The sequence below is a fragment of the Corvus hawaiiensis genome, chromosome 1, assembly GCF_020740725.1.
Source record: "Corvus hawaiiensis isolate bCorHaw1 chromosome 1, bCorHaw1.pri.cur, whole genome shotgun sequence".
Classification (NCBI taxonomy): Eukaryota; Metazoa; Chordata; class Aves; order Passeriformes; family Corvidae; genus Corvus; species Corvus hawaiiensis.
This window is the reverse complement of record NC_063213.1, coordinates 43,168,506-43,195,182: the sequence shown is the minus strand read 5'-3', so window position 1 is coordinate 43,195,182 and position 26,677 is coordinate 43,168,506. Positions and strand designations below refer to the sequence as shown.

At 35.2% G+C, this 26,677-nt stretch overlaps 1 protein-coding gene across 3 annotated transcripts in view; it reads left to right on the top strand.

Annotated features, from left to right (window-relative positions):
• KCNH8 (potassium voltage-gated channel subfamily H member 8) overlaps nt 1-26,677 on the top strand; it is a 175,510-nt gene that overhangs the window by 68,615 nt on the left and 80,218 nt on the right. For all 3 annotated transcript variants that reach the window (XM_048302178.1, XM_048302169.1, XM_048302162.1), the window contains exons 3-5: nt 4,220-4,351; nt 16,515-16,642; nt 19,306-19,546. In XM_048302178.1, the coding sequence (XP_048158135.1) occupies nt 4,220-4,351; nt 16,515-16,642; nt 19,306-19,546 (501 nt within the window). The remainder of the gene's footprint in view (nt 1-4,219; nt 4,352-16,514; nt 16,643-19,305; nt 19,547-26,677) is intronic.

Below are 26,677 nucleotides of genomic sequence, written 5' to 3'. Positions count from 1 at the left end.
ATGCAAACCATTTAAACTTTCTTTCTTCAGGTACTTGGGTTCTTTAGTCTAGGAACCATTACGTGTGGTTAATTCGATATGTTATGTGCAGATTCAGAGCTTCACAAAAGAGCTTGATCCCTCTTCCTTGCACCACAGAGAAGCAGAAATAGATCACAGAAATTTGTGCATTTGTCATTTCTGGCCTCTGAATGATGGAAGGGACTGTATAAGCTGCATCAGCGTCCCTCTGGAGAGCAGTGTGGCAAGAAAAGTCCTGAGGAATTGAAGGTCTGGAAGTGGATATAACCACTGATGGTTGACACAAGTCAAAAAGTCAAAAGAAGCCTTAAGCTTTTCTTCCTGGACAAAGCTACTCTCAGACCGTCGAGAGCAAAAGGAAACCATAGCTTTGCATGAGTATCACTCATTCCAAGTATTTCTTAGGTATATGTATGGCTAAAAACATATCAAGTAAAATTTTAGCAAGATGGGTGCAGAGTTTAATTATTTTGTTAAAGAATTACATAAACTTACTGTCCATCATCCCACTTCATATCTATTATGAAACCTTTGCAATATCCAAATATCCACCAAAGATTTTTTTCCATTCTGAGTATTTCATTGGGCTCTGTCTGGGGTGGGCACAACTAAAGATTGCCTATTATCATACAGTGAATGCACACAGGTCATCAACAGAGCTAATGGTCTCAGTCTGTCCCATGGTTCAAGCAGGCCTTATTTTCTAGTGAAAAGAATGTTTGCCTTTGAAGGCTACTGGCATTCTAATGGCAGGGTTTTGTATAAAATCTCCCTTTTAAATGCTGTGATCTGTTGACCCTTGTTTTGATTTCAGTCAGCGGACAGACTTTAGCTGTCAAAACGAGGAAAGGTAGAAAGGGTGGTTGAGAGAGTGACCATAAAGCACTCTCTTTTTTATGTATATATAAAAGGTGGACTATAGCCAAATTGTCTTGTGATAAGATTATGCTTCATTTGGTTTCTTTTCTCCTTCCCTGTGATGTGCTTATATAAGCCTTGGGGATACTAAAATATATTTTGACCCTTCATAATGCAAGAGAAAGATTAGACTCTTTTTCCATGAGTGGTGTCTTGAAGCAATAAAAAGAATCTGTATATAAACAAACCTCCAAAAGAAATTTCTTTGATAGACGATTCTCGACAATACAGAAAACCTTTGAATGCACCATCTGAAGCAGGGGAGGAATTTCTGTCTCACAGATGAGTGCATTCAAGAGAACAGTAACAAAATAGGGCACTACTTTTTTTGATGAGGAGATGATGAGGAGAAAGTTCTGCTTTTGGTTTATAGAATTATATGATGCTGGCTTTCAGTAAAAGCTATGTAACAGATTGCATTGGAGTATATTTTTCTGAGAATGTTCCTCAATAGTAAAAGATAGAGCACTTCTGCTCTTGACAGAATGCAGCCTTATATTGACCTAGTCCTGATCTAAAACAGATCATCTCATCTAGTCGGAAGACAACTTCACATTCATTTGCTCCTTTCAGAAAAAAGGCAGACAAAACCCTCAAAAACCCAAACCAACAAGCTCAGTTTAGGACTTCTAAAGATTGAGTGTATAAATACAGCCAGGACTGACAGCCCATCGCACAGGGCACTAGCCTGGAACTAGAGAAGTAGCCTGTGGACGTATTGTGTGTGTTTTCTTTAGTGGCACACACCGTATTTTATGTGTTTGCTTTGCTTAGTCAAAATATTTTCGGATATATTTACGGAGAAGGAGAATGAGAAAACAAAATGACAGAAAATATGATTGAGAGAAACAGCAAGTGAAACTAAATGATGAGAGGATATGGAAAAATTTCAGTGACCAGTGTTCAAAAAAAAAAAAATTTCAGTGACCAAATGTTCACCTGTAAAGAATTCAAATGTGCGTTGATTATACAAAAGAGAAAATGCATTAAATCATTAAATGTTAAATGGATTTGTCTCTATTTCTAATGATGAACCATGTTATAATAACTCCCTTAAACCTATAAATCTATCATTTCAGACAATATTACTATAACTGAATTAAGTTAGTTTGAAATGGCTGATGTCTGTAACTTTCTTCCAGGCCTTAAATGGCGTGTGTGTGTGTGTGTGTGTGTGTGCATGTGTGTGTGTAGAAAAGACATGAAACAATTGAAAAGAGTAAGATATGCTTCCACTTCTGGAGAAGATAGAAACATATTCTTAAAAGATCATTGCCCCTCCTCGTGGTGTTTAAAAGGAGTTGAAAGTGACTTCTTGCCCACTGAAACTACTGCTAGATTGCAGCCAGGTAGGAAGTAATTTTGCCAGTATGAGTTTGGCCAGTTTAGAAGTTATGATGGTATTTTGTGAAGACCACATATTTTGTAAATATGATTCTATTTCTAAGCAGTAAAGTTTCTTAATGCTTCTTCTCTTTGAATGGACCACTTCAGATTGAGAGGGTGATGACTATCTAAAACGTTTCTGACAGTGATGCTACTGAGCAGCTTTTCCCAGAGTTTTCAATAATAGAGTCAAATCTGTAAAAAAAAAAAAAAAAAAGGAAAATCAAAAGTCTTGCTTCTGATTCTGACATAAGTTTTATTTTCTTTTAAAAGGACATCTTTTCTTACTTTCCCTTCAACCTCAAAATAAGAATATTTAAACCCAATACAAAGCCAGTCTGTTTCTTTCCACAGTTTTTCTGTTCTCCAGTTTTCTTTCCTCCTGTTCCAGTTTCTCCCTGTCCCTTCTTTAAATACCTTAAGTGGAAGCGCTACCAGATTACTGAACTGGTAATGTTACTCTCAAAGCTGCCTGTGTGGCTCTTGGAAAGTTTAATCAGGACAGAGAGGACCAGATGAATTTCCTTTGAAGCATATTTTTGTACCTTTAACTGTGGTGGTCTTTCAAAAGGAAAGCTGCTGTTTCACCTACCATGCTCATCTGTAGTGTTCAAAAGGCGTATAGGGAACTTACACTTGAAAATTTAAATTATAAAACTTAACTAACTGTGATCTTCCTGTGCCCAGTTCTTTTTCAAAACTGAAAACTTCAGAAGAGAGCACAGCAGGAAGTGACTAAACTGCTTGCTGTTCCTAAGGGCTCCTCCAAAACTCAGCTGATCATTTGGCAGTAGTCAGCTGAGGCAGCAGTGGTCCAGGGAACTAATCTTGTTTCCTTTTGTGAATTAAAGTAGACTTGTGCTTGTAAACGAATGCTAAAAATAGTATGCTGTGAAGCAGCAGGTTGTGGAAGTGTAAAGACACGTACCAAAAAAAAATTTAAAACTCTTTAGTGGTACTTATATTTCTTATAAATAATATTAGTAGGCTGATGGTGGATGGAGGTAGTTAGCACTGATAACTGAAACCTGAAAGAGACAAAAGTCTGGTGCTGGGCTGAGTTACCCCAGAATGGATGGGAGTGGGATCTAGGATATTTACATCTAGACATTAAATATTTTCTTCTTCAAAATGGTGTTAACAGGAAACTTATGAATGGTGTCATTGGAATCGAGCAACATATCTTGCAAACAGGACATGTGACATGATCAGGGAAAACAGTAAGAATTTATTTTAAGCTGCATAATTATGTAGCAGGTGTGAACAGAGAAAGGTTGACAAGAATTAAAAATATTGTCAAACTCAGAGTCGTCCAACTTCAGTCTTAAAGAGATGAACATTAAAGGTAATAAGGAAGATAGCTGATATTAATTTTAGAGATGATGTGTGATAATATCTATCTCACAATCTGTAAGATGCAATGAGCTTATTTCTAATCTAAGTCTGGTATCTGATTAGTTTAAATATCTTTGAATTAGTGGAATGATGCTCTGACTATCAGAGGTTTTAATGAGTATCAAATCACGTGATTAAGGTAGAACGATTCTATAGCAGACATGAAGGCTTCAGATGTCAAATTAACAAAGTGAGAGCTATTCCAGGAAATAAGCAACATCAGTTGAGAGTTCAAAGGAAAGCATGGTTTCAGAGGAGTAAGCAGCTTCATTAAACTCCATGAATGATCGCTGTAGATAAATTTTGCATTTCAATTAATGTCTTGCTTCTGGAGACAGCAGTATTACAGACCTTCAACCAATAATGCAAAGAGATTTACATGAGCTGAACATCTGTGATTCCCTGACTACTGACCTCCTAAATAAGCAGTTCACATTTTTCCCCCCTCTCTCTGTTAAAAGACAGCTGTTTGAATTAAATTCATTCTTTATCCTTTCAGGGTCTTCATTCTGGTGCTTACTGGATATTGTTCCTATAAAGAATGAAAAAGGAGATGTAGTACTCTTTCTGGCCTCTTTCAAAGATATAACAGACACAAAAGTGAAGATTGCTGCAGAAGACAAAAAGGAAGGTTTGTGTGAATTGCAAAAACATTGATAAGAACCAACATTTATATGTTTTTAAGAATTGTACCTGCATGAGCAAGCACACAATTCTCTATTGTGTGCACTTTTTAATATAGAGACCTCCTAGATTTCCAAATAAGAAATTAATATATGACATTGAATGATAAAAAATCTGTTTGCTTTTTTTATTTACATATTGCTACAGATTCTGTAAACGTGGAATTTAGGAGACAGAATATTTTGTCCTAAAAATTAAATTTGTTTTTATCTACCATGGTTTAATTTATTTACTCTCTGGATTTACAGAGGTATATTTTGGTATTTTGGAAAAGCTAGATCTTTTCAAACATTCCATCTGTGAATTTAATTTCAGCATGGCTGAGAGATAAATGAATTCACTTTTTCTTATTTTCCAATGAGCAGATTTTAAAACAGCTTTTAAAATTATTTTGCCTATTGATAAGCATATATTTTCTTGTTCCATCTCATTTTCATTTCATTTTATTAAGTTATAAGACATATTATGTCATCAGGATTAATTTATAAGAAATACATTCTCACTTTTATTTGCTTCTGAAAGGAAATACTGCAAGGATTCTGTTCCATGAATTCGGAAAATTGTCATATGGTAATGGCTCACAACTGCCATAAAATAATTTTGACTGTATAGTGTAATCAAGGTTTGCTAAGTTTTGCTAACACAAAGCAAAGTCAGTGTGGATGGATGAAGGCTATGCAGTGAGCTTCGACTTGTGCATCAAAGGCAGTGAACTTATTCCAGATTTGCATTGTGTAAAGGCATAGTGAACTAACACTTTACTTTTGTAATTTATCCGTCTCAAAGGAGCTGCTTAGAGTTTGGCTATAGACACAAAGAGTAGCTCTCAGCATTCTGTAAAGTGTCATTAGTGTTGAATTTTCCAACGTGGTGCTACTCTGGGATCTACTTAAATATTTCACCCAGTGATAGCCATTGATATTGCGTATCTCAAAAACGACGTAGTTATGGCCCTTAGAACACCTCTACTCCTCATGGGTTTCTAAAGTAGGGGAACAATTAATATTCAATTTCTTCTGGTTTTAAATATTCATATTTCAACAAAAAAGTTGTATTCCAGTTACAGAGATGTGTAATTCAATATTCTTTTATGAAATATTAGTACCTTAAATTGTAAAAATATTATGCTCTCTTGTGCTGATTAATATTTATAAACCAACAGTTATGCTTACGCTGTCTGCCTCTTGTGTACATCTGGACAAATAATTTCACATTTTTCTTACTTTTCGAGGCCTGATTATTACATGGGTTTTGGGGGGAATTTTGCATCCTTCACTTTTGCACTGAATGTATTTGAAAATTTCTAAGCTGAAAGACTGAAAAATGGTTTTGGACTAGAACACAAGTACATTTTACTGCTTTTCCTTATATTCAATTTCAACCAATTGCTACCTCTTGAAGTAAAAAAATAAAAACATTAAAAATATTTTACCTTGTTTCTCCTTAAACCTCAGAAAACCTTACTCTAATAAAAGTTTTAGGAAAGTAATTTATTAAAACCTGATAAGTGGAACCATGTAGGAGAGAGATTGTCAGAACATCTGTGCTCTAAAGCCCAATGATTTACAAGTGATACAAATTTTCAGGACAGACTTGGTGAGAAATCACATTCAATATGCCAGTGATGACTTGAAATAGGTATGTTGCTGATTACTTGCAAAATAACAGCTATTGTTTATCTGACAAACATTTTTTAGCTACAGGGTTATTTTGGGATGGATTAAGATGGTCTTTTGATGTGGCTCCATGTTAAATTATAAATCTAAGCAGATTTTAACTCCTGTGTCCTGTAGCACACTTACAAACTAATACTACTTCTCTTGCTGTGTACTGACACAGGAATGCACTTACTCAGAGCTACACTACACCAGCAAATGCCCATTCAATTGCTACAAGCTTATGAATATTGACACCTGGTTTTCTTCCATGACATATTCTGTGTAGGACCATCCTGAAACTTGGTTGTTCCATCCTTTCATACTAATTTTAAACCCATGACAATCATTTTATGTTATTAGCATCATGGAAGCAGAAAGTAACTTAGTGTGGGGCTTTGACAAATACAGTGTTTCATATAATGAAATGAGATAACAAACAGGATTTAATAATTTATTCAAAACATTTACAAAGAATTCCAGCATTTTAATTTTATGTAAATCTACCTGTCTATATCAAAATAAATGTAGTGGTATATTGGCCCTTTTTTAATAACATTAAAATTCTTCCTATGCAAAGTGATTCACTAATCCTCCAGTGGTGAATATCATCTCATTATTGTTAGAAAAGAATTCCCAGCACAATCTGTGCAACTCATTCAGTATCTGAAATTTCAGAAGGTTTAACTTCTAGAAGTAAAGACCACAGCTACTATCAGGCATGTAGGATGCACCTCGTATTAACAAAAAATTGAGATGGTGTTTTGTCTGGATGTATGAAAAAACTTTTTTAATGTTCAGAGATTGATTTACTTTTTCAAGGATTACTGAATCTGCCATTTCAAAAATAAAATATTTTTTAAACTTGGAGTTGAAACTGAGCTATTTCCATAAGGTAATTGCCATTATGCAGTTTTCTATTGCCTTTTTAGCATACCTCTTGAGGTTAGACTGTGTATGGAAGGAGGACCTAGATACGAACATTCTCAGTATGAAGCTATTCTGCCCACGCAAAGCCCTTTTATCAGTGTTTTTGTTTCAGTCTCTCTCTTCTGCTTTCTGCCCAGAACTGACTTTTATAATTTGTATGGGTCATTAATAGTCATGTTCCATCTCCCTTTAATTTCTAAACTCCTTAGCAAACTTATCTAACAAAATTCTTTCATGTTCCTTTTCTCCTAAGTCTGCCCCTTTGGTCTTCCACCAGCACTTTATAATAGCACACTGTCAATGCTTGTGCCTCCAAAAGTCTTCTCCAGACTCCTACTTCCCTAGGATCTTTCCTAATTTTGATATCACCTGTTTCTTCTGTAAAATCTTGTTCTCCTTGTACTTTTACAATGACACCTTCCTGAACTTTATCTCTTGATTTTATGGCCTCTTTCTTCTTGTGCACTGTATATTTACTCTTGCAAATCTCAGGAGCCAATACTGTCTTTGATTTTCTGCAGGCATTTTCTTATCTATTTTATCTTGTCTGTTCACACAATTTCAGTTCGTCCTTTGTGCCAATGTGCCTTGCAAAAGTCCACTTTTTTTACCTTATTTTCCTTTACCCAGCCCAAATATCAGAGGTTGTCTGTGACCTTTTCTTTTGAATGTGTCATTCGAAATACAAATTTAACAGGGTTTTTTCTGCTTTTCTTCTGTATAAAAGTTTCCAGTGAAAAGAGCCTTATCAACCAATGGGAGAAGCAGACTTTGTTCTAAATCTTTCATATAAGAAAAATGGAAAAACACATGCCTGAGAAGTTTGGCAGTCTAAGAAGCGCTATGACAGTCAGCAACTTTCACACTTCTTTGTTTTGGTTTGGTTTGGGTTGGTTTTTTAAGTCAATTTGCCAATATCCTTAAAGGCTTCAATTTTTCAGTATCGGTAATTTGCTTTCAACAATACATGTTTGCCTTACCTGTAAGTTTACTGCAGAAATACACTCTGCTTTCCATCTGCTTAATACTTGTAATCCTTTGCTGTTGTGAAAAGCAAGTCACCACCTTTTCTTCCTAAAACTATGTTTTGTAAACAAATTGATGGTCTTTTCTATATGCAGGAAAATATTTATTTGTTTGGGTTTTTTTAATAAAGTTTCTCAAGTAGTTTTATGGGAGCTTTATTTTAGCATCCTCATTTACAATGAGCTACTTTTTGGTGAGCTAGTTAAAAGTTGCATTGTCTTTTGGAGGAAAAGTGATTAAACTTAAAATTCCATTCGCCAAATCTGGACTCCAGTGTGGTATGGCTGGGTCAGTACTTTGTCATTTCTGCATATGAACCTTCTATAAGACACTAGAACATATGCTGGAATTTAGTGGGACTACAGGAATCCAGGTAGGAAAATAAGAATTTAAATTATTCTGTGACTACTTTTAGACCTTTAATCTGTATGCTAATGTGTAATAACTTAGATTACATAGATGTAGAGTTCCACTGCTAGAGTCACTGCTAAAATTCCCATTTAATTTGACTCATTCCACAAAGATTCCTTTAGTCTTTATTGGTAGTCTATCTGCTTTTGTTTCAGGTTTTATTATTGTGAAAATTTTGAACTCTTTGTTTGAAAACAATTATTATAAAAATGTGTGCAATATGCCACAGAATTACATGATAGTTGAGGTGGGAAGGCATCTCTGGAGATTATCTGGTCCAATGACCCCTTCTCAAAGGGTCAGGTTGAATGCATTGCGCAGGAACACGTGCAGATCTGTGCTGAATAACATGAAGGATGGAGACTCCACAACTTATCTGGGCACTCTGTTCCAGTGTTTGACTCCTCATAGAGCAAAAAAAAGCTTTTTCTTAAACAGAATTTCATGTTTCAGGTTGGTCTGCCTGTTGGCAAAGATGCCTTCACCCTCGAAATAATGTGAATTAAAAGTTGGACTACACCTTTTGTCACCACAAATTAAACTAAGATGCATGCTATGGTTCAGCTGGCTGGCTTTTTCTGGCTTCTTAGTAATCCTTAGGTCCATATGAATTTCTAAGGAGACAGAATTATTCTGATTATTCATCATTTTTTGGAGGGAGGAGTTGTTCTTTCCGTGTGCCAGAAGTGAAATACCATGTGCCAAACACTTTACATTACAGATATTTTTATGTTGAAAATGTCTATTTGGAGTGGGAATAGTCTCGTGCAAGAAATTCTGCAATGTGCACTTTGATTTATTCTGCTTAATTACTGTCTCAGCTACTTCATGATTGCTCAAGCTACTGCAGTGAATATTCAGGAGAAGTTTTTCATTTTAAAGCACTTATACCTGTCAGGAGGAAGTATGTTGAGGTGGGGAACATAACCGTACAATCACTTAGATTTACAATAACCAAAGCAGATAAAATTTTTTCAGGATGTACAGGCACCATGCAGTTCTATCAGGAGAGGAGGTGGGTTAAAAGCAGAGTTTTACCCCAGTATTCCCACTGCCCAAAGGAAGAAAATATTGAGGAATTTATTCTGCAATTTATTCTGCAATGACTCAGTTGCATCTTCCCTAGGATCACTTTGCTCCTGGCCCTCTGTCAAATTAAGAGAGGTCTGAAACTCTTTTGCCATCAGTAAAGAGAAACTCCTTTCCTTCTGGTCTGTGCATGATAGTTTAAACACTTAGGGGACAAAAATAGAGCTGCTTTGTTCCTTTTTGCATTTTTGAGCACGAAGATGCTCTCCCTCAGCTTTTCACCTTCTTACCCAAGCAAATAAGTTGTATTTGAGCCTCAAATCTTTAGAGACATATCAATCTTTGTAGCTCTTGCTTTACTCTTGCACCAAGTGTTAAATGCAAGTGGCAGTTCCATTCCAGCAGCTCTCAGAGAGGTACAGGGCATGTTCTGGAACTGAGGGGAAAGTGTCCTTTGTGATATATGTAGAATGAAAAGGAGGAAAAGAAAAGCAAAGTCTGATTCTTGAGCAAATGCAGAGCAGCAGATTGTATTCTGGGATATCCTGGAAGGTTGAGAGAATATATACATTAGCAACCAAAAAGTTCATACTCACCAGTTCTAGATAAATTTGTGCCATTGCTTTCAGATTTTCCTTAGAAAACAAAGTTATCAAGGAGTGGGGAGGAGGGAGCTGTTGTTTGTTTGGGTTTCTGTTTTGTTTTGTTTTGTTTTCCATTTTGCTGGCAGATTGTTGGAAAATATCTTCAGACATTCTTTTTAAAGTCTGAAAATTCAACCATGTAAAACAGACAAGAGAAGGCATAGAAGAAACAGGGAATATGTTCAGTGCATGTGTTGCTGATTAGAACTCTTCAGAGTTGTGTGTGTGTGGTAGGTGACTAGTTAACGAGGCAGATGGTTTACAACCTTCCTATACAATTTACAACCTTTCTTATTTCTGTGGGGAAAAAATCTGAAAAGGGAGAAATATCTTTAAAGACTTTCATTGGCCTAGACACAGTCTGGAATCTCACATTTTATTAAGAGGCCATGAGGACTAGAATACATATTTCATGTGTACTTTGTGTTCAGAAACAATTTAGGAGGCCTTGGGCCATTTGCAGAATTTAACTGTAATTGCAGTTATAGGGCCTGTAATTCATGCTGCAGATCCTCAGAGCAATTCTCAGCAAATGAGACCTATTACAAGTGAGTTTTGCATAGCTGGAAAAAAGATGGGTTTACAACTCTCCATCCTAAATTGTATACTTAAAAGCTGTAAAACAGGTTAAGACTAGTCACTTTCATAGTCTGAAAATCTCATTCCTTGAGAGATAATCAGAGATATTTTCGGGGTGTTTCAATGACCCTGATGTGGGGTATATATACATATATATATGGAACATATACACAGACATCACAGGGTTTTGAACTTATATATGTCTCAGCTTTAAAAACCATTTTTAAAAAAATCTATTCCCCCTCCCCCTGCTGTTTTAACTCAGGACACGTTACACTGACCACAAAACTTTTTTATAGGTGACTTATCTGGTTCTGTATTGTACATAAATCTATTAAGAAAACAAGTCTTCATTCTCAAAAGACTTAATTTCATTACAAGATAGTAATTATTCAGGTACATATATTACTACTTTCACTTGAGTGAGCAAGGTGTACTTTAATATCATCTTCTTTGCAAATTTTTTTTTAATTATTTTTGCAATGAATGACTTTTAAATTATGATCACTTTTTTCTGACTATTCAAAAGGAGGAAAAGATATCAGTAAATAAAATATATGATTAAATTTATGGAATTAAAGGAAAAAAGAAAACTCTCAGGTTCCACGATATTATGTCCTTAAATACTACACACTTGCAGAGGAAGAGATATTAACCCTTGCTGAAGAGGGTGAAAAGTTTCTTGGTGACTTAAATAGTTGGCATTATTTAAGTTCCAGGGGTTCCTGAAAAATATTTCAAATATTCTCTTTATTATTACAGGTATGCTTTTGTTCATAATGATATATGAGCATATCACTGTCTCATGAGCCTTGTTGGAATTTGCTGCGGGAAATAAAAACTATTCCAGGAAAAAACAGTCACCTCAAAAAAAGCTGGAAGTGAGTGATGACCAAGCTGTAAATTCAATGCTACATCTTGTTCTGTAAGAACTACATATGACCACTCACTTTAGCTGAATCAATAGACATATTTCAAATTTGATGACAAAATAAAAATGACAGTTTTCCCATTTGTGTGACAACTCTAGAGTAGTAACAGTAGAAAGCCAGCGAATAAACTATTTTTACACAATTATGAAATAGCTATTTTTGAGTCAGAATATTTTACTTCATTATAAGTGTTCTGTAACTTTTCAGCAGTAGTATTAATAAATGAGAAAATAGTTTAAGTAATTCACTTTCAGAGTTCTTCTGCTGAAACTCGGTCTATTAGAAGCAGTTGAAAAAAGACATGTCTGTTGGAATTTTTTTTCCCCATTCTGAATTTTAAGAGACAGACCCAAATACAGGTATCTAAAAAGAAATACTTATTTATTTAGGGATGTGCTCCCATCAACCACCAAAATGGAAGAGGAGAAAGAACCCTTCTTTTGGCTTTGTGTGTCTGTTTCCTCATACCTTTTTTCTTCATAGTGGAAGAATAAGCAGACCAAAATGTGGTTAAGGATTTTTATCTCATAAGCATACCCCTGTTTAAAGGTCTTTCTTATTCATAAAAACATTAATAGTAATGTATAATATTGCTTCTTTTCTCTTTCTGTTCAAAGCTGAATTTTCTCTCAAGGCATAATACTAGAATTATGATAATCATACCGTTGATTCTGTGTAAAATTGGCCCCTTTAAAAAATGTTCTGTAATAATGTTTACAGTGTATAGCTGGTACGTGTGTTAAGTACACCTTCTTATTGAATCAGTTAATCAGTTACAGAAATAAAAAAGCAGCTAGAGGCTAGCCTGGATCCACCATACAGCTAACAGTTATGTGAATTGTTGGCTGTTGTAGGCAGAAAGAATGTGTCATACCACCAACAGAATTCCTGCAGCCTCTTGCCCATGGTAGTGCTTTTATTCTGTCATTAATACCAAAGATGACTTTTATCAGTTTTCTCTTTATTGGCAACTGCTGGTGCAATGTCTCCTGAATAATAACAGAAAATTTGCTAAAGATTTTTAAAAGCCTAGAAAAAAAATCATACCAACTTTCCATATAATCTGGTTTTAGAGGGTTGTTTTGTGTTCATTCAGAGTTGCTTTCCCCAGTTGTCTTCTTCAGAATTTCCTTGGTGGTTTGGTTTTTTTGAGGACTGCCTATGAAATGTGTTTTGTGTCAGTGATACTGGATATTATTTAGTACCAGTGTGTTTCCTGTAGACATCATTGTATTTATTTTATTGCACATGGGTTACTCGTGGAGGCCTATGAAAAGATCACACTTTCTGTTGTGGTATTCCTAATCTTATGATGCAATTGATGAGGGTTTCTCAAGATGTATTAAAAGGACAAAAAATTCTTGATTGCACTTCTCACAGGAAGCCTTTTATAGATAGAGCTGTAAGACGAATAAATTCTTTAATAAATCATTCACTGAACCCAGGTTCAAAAAGGAGCACTTCAGTACTTGAAAGATATTCCAGGTAAAAACATCTCTCTGTGTGATTGGGCTGAGTGGTTGTGACAGCCTAAAGATATACACAGCAAAGGTAATGGGGGAGGTTTATTCTCCTGCCTGATTTCAGAATAGAGTAGCAGGAGAAATCACACAGGTAGCACAATATACCACTCTGTGTTTCGAGCAGGGAAGGGTCCAACCTGCATTAAAAGTCACAGCGTTAACATGGTTACTATGCATTTTCACAGTGTTCCTTTCACCGTGCGTATGGAGCAGCATCATGGATTTCTTCAAGTCTGTCCCTATTTAGATACCTTTTAGCTATGAAGAAAGTCCATTTCTCCTGTTCTACTTTGTTGGTGGTGTTGTTATTGTTCAACAGGAAATCTAGTTCACACATTCAAAATGATGTTATTTCTATGATAAATTTTCTTAGGTGGGAGCTGGCCTTACTTGCTGTTTCATCTCACAATTGACTTTAACTTTGTAAACAATGAAATAAACGAAAAAGTTCTTATCTACTCTACCAGTTTATCTAGTCCTTTGAGTAAAATGCTAGTAGAATAAATTTTTTTTATTATTATTCCTCATACTCGCTCCTGGCTTAGCTCTCAAAATAACTAAGGTGAAGTAATCTCATTATTTTATGGAATTTATTTATAAAAGTGTACACTACATTGTTAAATAAAACTGAAATTTAGAATTTTCACTGAGAACACCCACTATAGGGTCCATGTAAATCTGGAACTCACTGTTTTTCTGCAGGACTCTTCCTTGCAAAGTGTTTAAAGATATCTATCTATATCTATATCTATATCTGTATCTGTATCTATACTACCTCTCCTGCTTTTGCCCAGGCAGGGTTACTGCACAGCAGGACTTGAGATGGTCATATTTACACTCTTTGAGGAGGATAGTCATTGTGCCTGAATCAATCTTACCCTAGGCCTAACTGCCCCACCTGCCAAGCAAACAGGACAGTGGTGGCAATCAAGTAGTTGGGGCAGGAATATAACTTTGAGCATGGAGCTAACATGCTTGTGAATATGTAAAAAAGCAGCGAAGCGTCATGTTCTTGTCCCTGGTGGTGACCCTGTCTTTCCTTGGCTGCTGTACTGCAGAAATACTGCTTAGAGATCCAGGTCTGCAGCCTCACAGCCTTTAGGATAACTCTGTCACTTTGGTTGTTGGTAGAACTACCATCTCTGAATAAAGTTACTCAGGTGTGCATGCGTTCCCAGGCTAAACTCCCAGGCTGCTTTACATCCCTCTTTATTTCATTCACATACTGCCAGTATACTGTGTTCTGGGTTAAATTTGAGAGGTGCAGGTTGCTTTTGTTCACACTCTATGTTTTAGGCAAACATAGGCAAATCTCTCGGATTTTCCTGTGTAATATGAATTAAACGCTAGATCTTAATCTTCTGTTTTGTGTCCATGCACACTTGGATTGAAAACTTTCAGTGGTAATGACCCATGATCAGACGGGAGATATTTCCATACAAGAGAATGTTGGGTGTCTATCACACCAGAGGGAATTGTAGGTAGTGGTTTAATTTAATGCATGTTCTATTAATACATGAATGAGAAAAGTGAAACCAGTTTTTTGAAGGCATACAAATTAATGCTATGAAAAATGAGGAAAAACTACCAAGGCTGAGAGAGTTTTTGTAAATGAAGTGCAAACTTTCTGGCCAGATCATGTTAGTTTATTTTGGTATTTGGAAAAAATTGCATTTCATGGTCTCTTTCATGCCACAGGTTGTCCTCTATGGAGTGAGCATAGTGCTTCTGGGTCACATCAGGGTTACTCAGTCTTCACTATGAGAGTGGGGAGTTGCTGGAACATGGCAGTTTAGGTTGAGAAAGGGAAAAGAAAGAGGCCTGTAAATGGTTTTAAAAATAATTTCAAAGTCATATGACAAAACTAGGCTACTATAGCTGAACAATACTCCAGTGGAGAGATTTAATTATTAATTCAAGAGACTTAAATTAACTTTTCCTCAGAGAAAGAGATAAGAACTTTATTCTTACCCAGATTAAGAACACTTAAAATATAGTTTGAGTTTTAAATGGCTTGATGATTAAGAGATTACTTTTTAAAACCCAACATTAATGTAGTTGTGTCTTTTCTGAAATAATGCTTTTTGATCCATCTTTCTTCATTGTAGCTGACATCAATATGTGTTGGAGATGGCAAAGTATCAGGCTTCTCTGTCTGCCTCCTTCGACTTTTGAGTAACCATTTGGCTTTGCAGTATAAAGGTTTTCCCTTTTTTTTTTTAGGGTTTTTTTCCCCCTCCTCCTTACTGCCAAGTAAAAAAATCCTCAGCTAGGGTGTGCTCTTACATGAATTACACGAAAACTTCTTTACTGAGAAGTTTGGAAAGTTTATCTTCCTACACATTTTGTTATGCATGGTTTTGTGCTGTTAAGCCAAAAATACATCAGTCTTCTAATGTATTATAATACAAATCTTTCTTGCTTTTCTAGGCAGGTTTCAAAATGTAGCTATGTTGCTTGCTGCTAAATTCTGGCTCTGCTAATTAGTTTTGTGTTTTGTTAAATTTTTTCCGCCTTAATTTGTATGCACTGAATTGACTTTAATTAAACCTCCTTGACAGACGGCTTCTTCCTTTATTCCCATAATTTCTTTTTTCTTAATCCTGACACATCACAAAAAGTCTGCTTTCATTTACTCTGGCATAAATTCACTGAAATTCCATCAGAGTGACTGGAATTACTTTGAATTTACTGCTTTATAAGCAAGAACAAAATTTGTTCCCATGATTGACAATTACAGACATCTGAATGGAGGTGAAAACCACAAACCTTTCCAAAATAATGTTCAGTCTTTACTCTTAATGGGTTTCATGTCACCAAGGAATATGTCAAGCCATTGTGCCAGTAGCCATGTGGTGGGAAAAGAAATCTTAACGCATGAATGTAAGAATTGGTTATTACTCATTAACAAGCTCACAAATTAGCATATTCTCACATAATGGAAGCCTAGTACAAGTCAGACTCTTTGTTTTTAAAAGTACACCACAAGAGATTTTTTTTTCTTTCTGTAAAATGAGAGAGACAGAGTAGGATCACCTCAAGGATATTTTCAGTGGTTACTTCTAGCCATCCTTCCCTCTGGTCATCAATCTCTACTTTCTGAAACAGTAGAGAGTACATTTATCTTATCTATGAAATCATGTGTTGCAATTAATTGCTTCTGAGTTGTGTGAAGGCACTTGACAATTAAAACTTTACGGTGGTTTTTATTTGCCCTTCAGGAGAGAGGGGGTTTGTTTCTTTACTGAAAAAGATTAAGCAAAAGGAAAGGTGTGCATAATATTTACATTTCTACCAATGTCTGAAATGTCAGTAGTTCAGGTCCCAAAGGTTAAAGTGTTATTTCCTGATCTTTAATGGACTCTCACCTCTGTTCTGCAGAAAAATGGAAAGGAAGAGGAAGAGCAGGATCACATTTTGAGTCGGCACGTAGACGGAGTAGAGCTGTCCTTTATCATATCTCTGGACATCTACAAAGAAGAGAGAAGAACAAATTAAAAATTAATAATGTAGGTGATATTCTTTTCTTCCCCTCACCCCCCAAAAATGTACTCTTTAAAAAGGCACTATATTTAAAAAAAAAATTTAAAAGTGCTGTAAAAGGTCAGTGAGTACTTGAGAAATATCCTGGTCATAGTTTTACAGTAAAAAGGATTAGAATGCTTCTCACTTAAGTACAGTTCTGCCTACTTTGGTATTTGTTACCATATAGCAAGATAGTACATTTAATCATACTGTAAATAGACATTTAATGCCATGAAACCCACACTATAAAATTTCTCAGAACTTAGAATCCACAGGTTCTCAGAATTTTAGGGTCCAATTTGCCTTGTCATCCCAATTACTTTATCTCAATTATTACTATTTGCCAAAAAAAAAATTCAAGATACTGCTCTAGCTGAAACTCTTAATGCTGTTAAGCTCCAAAAGGTCCCCCTTCATTTAGGCAAGTTTTCATATTAATTTCTCCAACTTTGTGCTGTGATATTTATCCTTTCATTTCTTAATTGAAGCAGTGATGTTTCCATCTTCAAATTAATTCTGTGTTCCTCCAGTGACTATAACCAATGAGTAAGTTCACAAAACATGCTGTGAGTGTTGCTAACACGAAATCAAACCATAGACAAACCAAGAATGGTTTCTAAAGAAATATTAATGAGAAAAAATAACTCTCCTGCTCTGTGCAACTATGTTTCAGGAGAAAAGTTAACGCAGAGGATACCTATGAAATCAGTATGTTCATATAAAAAATTGCTAGAGTAATATCGGAGCGCCTGTTCCAACTGTGAGAGCCTATAGTTATTGGAAGCAGGGGTCGCAAAAACAGCTTCTCAGAACAGTATTTAGTTTCCTTTTTGCATATTATTAGTTTTAATGAGGCAAAGTCTTTGACAGAGACACAAGAACTAAATGGTCTTTTGTTCTTTTGTGGGTTTTTTTATGGTTAGGGGAGGATGGAAGACAGACAGTGGAAAAAGTAACCAAAGCATATAAAACATGAACACCCTGAAGAGATGATCTGCCACTGGGCATGTTCCTCTTATTGATTACCAAAATTAGGCAGCAGTGCAGAGTCATCCTCATGTAGATTATTATATTAGAAATTAAAAGTAGAAAAAAACTTGTTATAGATTAAGGACATGAAAATACACAACTGGTATATATCTCACAGGACATAGAGTCACTTCCATTGGATTTACATATTAAAAGTTGAAAAATGGTTAAATGTTGAAAAATTATTAAATATTTTTTAAAAAGTTACAAATGTTTCATGTTGAAAAAGCATAATAATAAAAAAACCCCTGAAAAATATGACCAGGTCTTCCAGGAATATTTTCATTGCATAGTAATATGATAATATTTTTTAGGAACATGACTCTTTAATAGTTTCTGAGGACTTACCTGTACTGTCACAATGCTAGTGCAGATGTTATTTTATCATGTTAAAACATTTATTCTGAGACTAATTTACTACCTTTAATGCATGGATTTTTTGAGCTATGGATTGGAAATAATATGAGGAATGCTTTCTTTTCTATGATTAAAAATGGGCTGACACTAATAAAAGTGAGAATTCAGCTGCTTAGATTCATGAATAAGAACCAAGAATAGAGAAGGCAATGACATCAGTATTTCAAAAGAAAGACAAAGAGAAAGGCTGTGACAGACAACACAAATGTAATTAAGTCTACAGTTTTGCAGGTTTTGTCTTTTTAATTTCATAGTGAATAACTTCAAGATCAGAAGTAATCTTTGCCGAATGCAAAATATTGTTTTGGGAGGCTCTTTGTTACTGGAACAGCATTAACCAGGAACACAGTATCAGTGAGCAAGGATTTTGTTAGTAAATAATGCAAGACACTTCATGTCCCACATGCTGCTTTTTGGGAGGGTAGGTGTTTGTTGTCAAAGCTATGAAAGATGAAAACTAAGAATTTCTACAGCTTAATACTGAAATCTTGGCCGCATAAAACATTGGTAAGACAAAGATTCAAGACAAAACTTAGTCTAATGACAATTGTAGTCAGTTCTGAAGCCTTACTACGGCAGATATACACTTTGGTTTAGATCAGGAGTACAATTTTAAAGAAAACCAAAAAGTTATTCCTACTAACTGTGCTTTCATTCACAGATGGAACTAAACCAGGAGAGGCGCTCCAACTACTGGAGCTGTTCAGTCCATAGGACCAGGCTAGAGCTAGTCTGAAAGAACCTCCTCACAGCTCTACGTGTAGGATGTTTTTCTTCAACACCATCTATTGCTTTCTATATGTTCCTATTTACAGTACTATTTCCTTGTGTATACAAAGCTCTAACCTATCTGTCCAGTAGGATAACATTGCTCTGCAGTGAAAATTAATTCAACAGAGGAAGAAATAGCTTGCCAGACTCAGTCCCCTCTTTGCTCTATTTAGTCTGTAACTTATTAGTCTTCTTCCTGCCTCAACATTCACAAAAGTTATTCCATGAGCAGAACCATCTGTATAAATAAATGTGAGGTCTACGTTAGAAACAAAAGTAGCATTAGGTCTTGCCTGCATATGAGTATGTCATATGTTATTTTGCTTCTTTTACAAAAAACACCAACCACCTAAGGGCTGCGTTGGAAGAAATGCTTTGGTGTAATCAAATTATTGTTTTGTCTCAATTAATTTTTTTCTCTCTTTTTCAGAATGTTTTCGTAGATAAACCAGCATTTCCAGAATACAAAGTTTCAGATGCAAAAAAATCCAAATTCATTTTGTTGCATTTTAGCACTTTTAAAGCTGGCTGGGACTGGCTTATTTTACTGGCAACGTTTTATGTTGCTGTGACTGTACCTTACAATGTTTCCTTTATTGGCCATGATGAGCTGTCGACAACTCGAAGCACAACTGTCAGTGACATTGCAGTGGAAATTCTCTTTATCATTGGTAAGATATGTTTGGGGGTTGTTTGGGATCTCTTTTCTGACATTTAGGATTTTCACAGAATGAATAATATTACAGAAGAGGAAATAATCATTCCTTTCATGACTTTAGAGAAAATCAATGTTAGGTGTACGGCTTGATATTTTCTCTGAACTTTAGAACACCTTTTTTTACTTTAAATTGATTGAAGTAATTCTGCTGTTGCTCTAAAAGGACTTTGTTCTCAAGGAAGATTGAAACCCATTGTTTCACCCTGTGGATGCCTAAAGCCTTCCCAGTATAGGAATGTGCCCTGGAATTGCTATGGTTTTGTTCACAATCTATGAGGTTATTTTTTTATTTCACAAACAGAAGTGGACCACAATCTGAATAGATTTTTTAAAATATTGATGTAAGATTAAAACTCATACTGCAATAATGCACATGTACAATATCAATATGCTATATGAAAACTGGGATAGAATTTGAGAGGTTGGAGTTTGGTCATCTGATCCATTCTCTAAACTTTTTATTTCCATGATCCATTTAATTCTTATGTCTTTTGAGAATCAAGAAGAAGACAAGGTCATATCTAATAATGGCTTTGTAGCAAAGAAATTTCCGGGGGGGGGGGGGGGGGTGTATTCTTTTTTTTTTTCAATTTATTTCTGAATATGGAAAAGAATCCCCGACTAGAGTCAAACAGATTTTTCCCCAAGCTTTTACTATTATAATACCACTCAGTGCTGTCACACTGATGAACCAGAGCTCAGATCTGTTGCAATTATGCAGGTGGAGAAGCTATTATTTTTAAGAAATAAGCCAAGTGGAGCATGTCTTTCTTGAACATGAAAAGGGCTTGGATGGGTTCTGAGAGAGAAAGAAAATGAAAAAAAGAATCAAATCATTCTCAGGTTTGAAACTTCTTTTCCACTTTAATCTTCTCTATTTTTTCGTGAAAAAATATAGCTTAGCTTAAACATTAAAAGCAGCGTTACAATCTTCTCTAGGAGAACTAAAGAAATCTCAACCATAAAAACTAAGCAATAACTCAGAAGATTTTCTTACAAAAATTTTGAAAAGTTTATTCCATTTCTTTGTCAGCTTTGTTGTAGACAGTAAGCCTAGTAGGTGATGTGGCTGATGGAAGAATCAGATGTTACAATGGATAAATATTTGTTTCCTCCTTTGGTCATTGCTTCATCATTAGAGTTAAGGTCTAATTTTCAGTGCTATGCTCACTATTAGATCTTGGTGGGATCCTTCACGTTAATGCAAAAAAATCACATTCAAAGATACTCAAGCACTGCAATAAGAAACTTGCATTCTGCAATGCAAACCATCAAGGATCATCTTGTGTCTTGCATAAAGAGTGAGGTTATGACTCTAGTCAGTCATAAATTAATGTTACATTAAGAATACTAAATCAAATAATCCTACTTTATGTACCTGGGTGACTTTACAAAAAGAGTAGACTCAAGGTTACAATATTTTGATAATGGTGTAGATAACTGGTTTGTGTTATAAAAGTGTTTACTTGAACATAAGCACAAGACAGCACAATTTGTATTTAACTGATTTATGTGCTGTAGTGTTCTATTGAAGCAAGACAGATGATGAACTGCTTACTGTTACTTTTCTGGTTATATATTTTGCTGGAAATATGGAGTTTTATATCAGTAAGTCAAAAGCAAAGGCATCTCTATGATCAATAGAATAGCTGAGTAAAAAAATAAAACCAAGAAGATTTTCTGTAAATTTTACTTCATATTTTCCAGTTAGATTTTTAGGTCTGTAGTCCAGGAAATCAAACTGTGGCTGTAACTAAATACATTCAAAAAATGTGCATGAAGTACTAGAAGAGACTTTGCCTAATCATGTTACAGGTAACCACAAACACTGTACTGTAGAGTACCGATATTCCTCCCCCACAGTTTGAATAATGGCTCCATTTTCTCCAGAATAATTTTTTTCTAAAGTTATTATCTGATTTAAATCTGCAGCTCTGAGGAAAGTTTTATGGAGTATTTTCAGGATATTCTCATACTGCATTTAAACCCCTGCAGCGAATTTAAAGAAAATAGTGTGTTTATGATCATCTCTCCAGAGTCCTTTATCCATTAAAATGTTGAATTAATATGTCTCAGAACATGTGTAACTACATTGAAAGTAGTAAGATTGACAGCATACTTAAATTTAAGCATAAGTTTCAGGGTATTTGTTGCACTGTGGCTCTGACAAGCACATCTTTGATGGATGATCTATGTGCTCTGAGAAAAGTCAATGAGAAATGTTAAGAAAAATTCTTCTTATGATGCTGCTGCCTCAGAAAGTCAGTGGGAAGATCTGTCTGATAGAGGGTCTTCAGCTGTATTACAGCTCTGTAGTCACAGATTGAGGTATCACAAAAGTACTCATGGATTGGAGAAATAGAGTCTATCTACTTTGATTTTATTCAGGTTTCTGAGAACATGGAGTAGTATTCCTTTTATGAGCATAGTTTGCATAAACACTTGCTTGGATTTGACAAGGTCTTTGTTCTTAGCTGTGTTATCCAAGACTGGCTACATTCTCCAGCATATGTTGGGACTCTTGGGGATGGTTCTGTGGACAGCCAGGAATTGGACTTGATAATCCTTGCGGGTCCCTTCCAACTCAGTTTATTCTGCTATTCTGTGACATGTGTCAACCTATGCTTAAACACGATAAAAATAGATATGGAAGTGTTCTTCCGACTGGGGGTGCTTACAACTAAGAGTATTAATATGAATTAAATCATTTGTGAGAAAAACATCTAGCTTGAGGTTTAACTGCTTTAGCCTTTAAAGTTCTCTAAAACACGACAGAAGATAAACAGTAATAACAACATATTTTGTGACATCTTCGGGGAAGAGGATGAAGTGAGAACATAATTAGGGCTTCTCATATGAACCTAAATTTTTCATGTGATGTTTCCTGTGAAAACTTGTGTAATGTCGTGTTTAAGTGTACTGTCATATCAGTTTCCCTTTGTTATGTGTCCAAACCTGCTCTAGCATCCCCCTGTAAATAAACCTTTTGCTTCCTCTGACCAAAGACAGAGTAAGATTAGTTTAGTTTTAGATTTTTTTTTGTCTTATGTATTCAAAAATCATAAAGATAAAAAATCAAAAAAGATAAAGGTGCAGAGAAAAACGTTTTAGCATTAATGTATTTAAATAAACTCACTAAAAAATATCCTAAGAGGTGTTTCATCTCTTAAGAGATATTACTATATTACCTGCTTTATTGCACTATTTGCTTCAAGTTTTATGCCCCTGTATTTCCATAGACAGTAGCTGGGTCCTTCATTTCTTGATAGGTATGTCTGGGAGCCTGAATATCAATACTTCTAAGAAACATAATGGATCTTGGTTACTTTTCAGTAACATTTTTAAAGTTTTCTTTTTCCTGGAGGAAAAAAGGCAGGAGAATCTCTCACCAAGATCATTCAATTTAATTAGTAACAACCTTCCGATTGCATAACTTTTACTCTTCCATAACTATCCAGTGTAGTGTTTTTATTGCTGCAGTTGTTCCATTCCAGTTTTCAGATATTGCCCTTTTTTATCTGTTTTGCTTTTTTAAAACTTTATTGAACATCTTGATTGAAGAAAGCAACAATATCTGAAAAATTATCTATACTTTATTGTTTACTCACAGGAATATTTGAATGGGAGGTCTTTAACCGGAGTTGAGATCAGTGCAATGGTTCAGTGAAAATATGCATAGGCTTTCTGGGTAATGGTAACGCATAATTTGCTGAATAAAATCCAAAGGGTCTGCGTATTTTGTATCTACGGTGGCCAGGAACAGCTATGGAGAGAAGAGCTCAATTTTCTATTTGTGTATCATCTAGTTTTTAGTGGAAGACAAACACTGCATACTAATGATGGCTATAAAATTATACTCTTTGTAAACAGACTGGAAAGTTGTTTTATGTGATTGCCTGCAATACACTGCTTTGCCACCTGTGGAGAAAAAACACATACCCATCCCTTCCTCCACTCTCCACACACAGTCTCTCATCTGAAGACTTGATCTGTGGCTTACACTTTGAAGAGAGAAAATTTATCATGATTAACACTAAGATTTCCTCTCTTTGTATGCATATTTCTCCCTCTCTCTCTCACTAAATATTATTTTAAAAAGTGTTTTATTGGCAATTTCAGTTTTTTAATGCAACATGTTTAAAAGCACAAAAGCTCTGTTTTGTGTGGCACAATACTATAGATTAAGGGGACTTGTGGGGCCATGAGTATCTATCACAAATGTAAATGACTCAAAATCTCTCAAAAACTGTTTTAAATCATATGAAGTCCTTGAGTCTCAGATGTTTAATATGTAGAGATTTAAAAATATGGTATAAACCTTGTAGAAATTCGTATAATCTTTCCTGACTTACATAGTCATTCAAGTATACTATTTTTGTACTGAAAATAATATATGTTGAATGAAATTTGTTGGAATAAGATGAGGAAGTATTAAATGCTATAAATTTTATTAGATGGCTTTAAAATGGAAGGCTTGTTTTCTTTTTTTTTCCATGTTCTTTTTCATTATTATAATGATCATCATTTCCTATCTTTGCAAGTGCGCAGAAGGTCATTTAAAATAATTTCTGTGTCTGGGGGACCTCACATCTAAGAAAACTTGTGCATTTTGAAAGAAAATGGTAGTTTTTTGAATCCTATTTTTGAAAGTGTGCTTTAAGGCTGTAATGTTATAACTATCAGGAAAACACCAAGGCAGTGTTTTGAAATTATCTCTGGGAATTTATTTCTAAGCTAATGGTCTCATCTGTGAATGCATATGAGCAAAACGTGAACAGATAGAGTGACGTTGTTGATACACCTAATATTTGAGAGAGAAGGTCATAATAAAATATTCATGGTCTATGGATTACCTAGTAATGTGAAAAAACAGTGCAAAATATTTATGCTGAAAAGCAGTAATAGGTTTCCTAAAGATTCTCCCCCAAAGGATCAAACGGAGGTGTGCAAGACCGCATGTTAAACATCTTTCCAATAACCTTCCTTGCATAAATTTTAGGGATAAGACATGCTTGTCTGCACACAAGATGCTGTTTCCAAGCACAAAAACATCAACCTGGACAAAAAGGAGATGAGCATTAGCCACAAGAAGTGATTATTTCATGGAAATATTTCTGTATCCTCAGGTAGATGCAGATAAGATATGGTAATGGAGGCACCCTGAACATTTTATTTGTATTTCCTCTACTAACTCCTCTTCATTAGAGCTACAATCAGGCAAAATTTGTATTTTTCATTTACTATCCTATAATAAAATGGTAATACAATGTTGTTATTTTTCAAAAAGATTAAAGTCTTTTAACTAACAATCTGGGTAATTTCCGAGGAAATTATGTGATGCTTAATAGTTTACCATATTTTTTGTGAATTAGCATGTGGTCCTTTTTTCCTTTCTTTTGTATGATTTATGGCTACTGTCTATGTGAATTGCTGCCAAACTGCATGAGGTAAGTTCTGAGAAAAATATTTCAGGTTTTCCCTTGGAACTGGTCAAAATTTGTAGGCGAATGGAGCAGTTATGCCACTGCCCACTGAATATTTTTCTGATTTGATCTTTGCATTGTTTTCTGCAATGTGAACTCTGCTCATGAAATACCAACAACTATGTCTGCTTCACACAGGTTGAATTTAGTGAAAAGTTACATCATATGATTGATATTTCTCCACTCTTTGGAGTTGCTTCTTTCTGCCATATATCTGCAGGTTCTATTAAGAAAATTGCCCATGTAGAAACTTTCACACTTCTGCAGTTGCACATACTAGCTTCTTTTCAAAGAAGAGCTAACAGCTCATTTTTCAGAAATATTTCAAGTTCTTTGCTTTTCTTTCAAGACTCCAAAGTCTGTATCTTCCTTTGTAGAAAAGTCAGTAAAATATATTTTAGCTATTCAATATATTCAGGAATTGAGTCTGTTTTCAAAAGATACAGCATAGTTTATAAGAAGGCCTTGCCAGTTTAGTATGTTATTATAATGGCCATGATATTTAAAGATTTTCTGGTGTATCAACTACTCTGGGACTGAGATTAACTAATCAGAGTTTAACACCCTCATTGTCAAAGAAAGCAACTTAAAAGGGTGAACCCCAAAGGTTAAGGATCAGAGAAGCAGGTAGAAGAAATAACCCCCTCTCTTGAAATTAGTGTGCTGGTCATTCATGTCTACAGCAGCCAAAATATGGTGTTTGATAGAACATATCATGTTAGTGCATTATCACTGTCCCTGCCATTCTCCTGGAGGGACTGACTTTTGTTATAAAAATACCCATTCAAAAGATGCCTTCAGATTTCATTTTTTATATATTCATGGATAATTTACCCAAGTAACACAGTATTTCCACTTGGCTATGACTTCAATATCACATTACTTTCCACTGTAAGAACAAATAGTAAGGAAGAGCAAATCAGCCTGTCAGTTACAGATGGATTTTGGGAGTCAGTTCGGCTATGATCTGTCACACCCGAAAATAGATTTTCTTCCATTAAAATCACTGAAAATGTAGTTTATTTGACAAACTTGAATGAATCAAGGCTGAGAACGTACATCATAGCACTGCCTTAGGACAGGGACCACGCCACTCCTCATGTACTCTACAGTGATAAGCAACTCAGTGTCAAATCATAAATAAACTCTTCTCACTGGAGAAGTTTGACTGGTAAAACAGCTCAGTGTATTCAATGCTGACTTTAACAGAAAAAAGCCTCTGAATTATAGTTACTCCATGCTAGCAGAAATCTCTTATTCAGAAGTCCATCATGTTACATAATATCATGCGTATAGATGGTAAAGATTTTAAGAATTTGCAGCTTTTAACCATGTTCCTGTTGTTCATCTGAATTCTAGTCATCCAGCTAAAGCCACGGAACTTCTAAAAAAGATCTTCTTTCAGTGGAGGTGTAATGTGGCTCTAAAATGTATTTTTCAGACTCTGTGACTGCCCACACAAACTAAATGGGGTTACTTGCACAATATTCTGAAGTGCTAGTGACCAGGAGAAAATGATACTTGGGGTTGCACCCAAAGAAAAATAGGAGGGAGAGGAATATTTGATAGCCATTTTTTAGCTTTTTAAATGTACAGTTGCT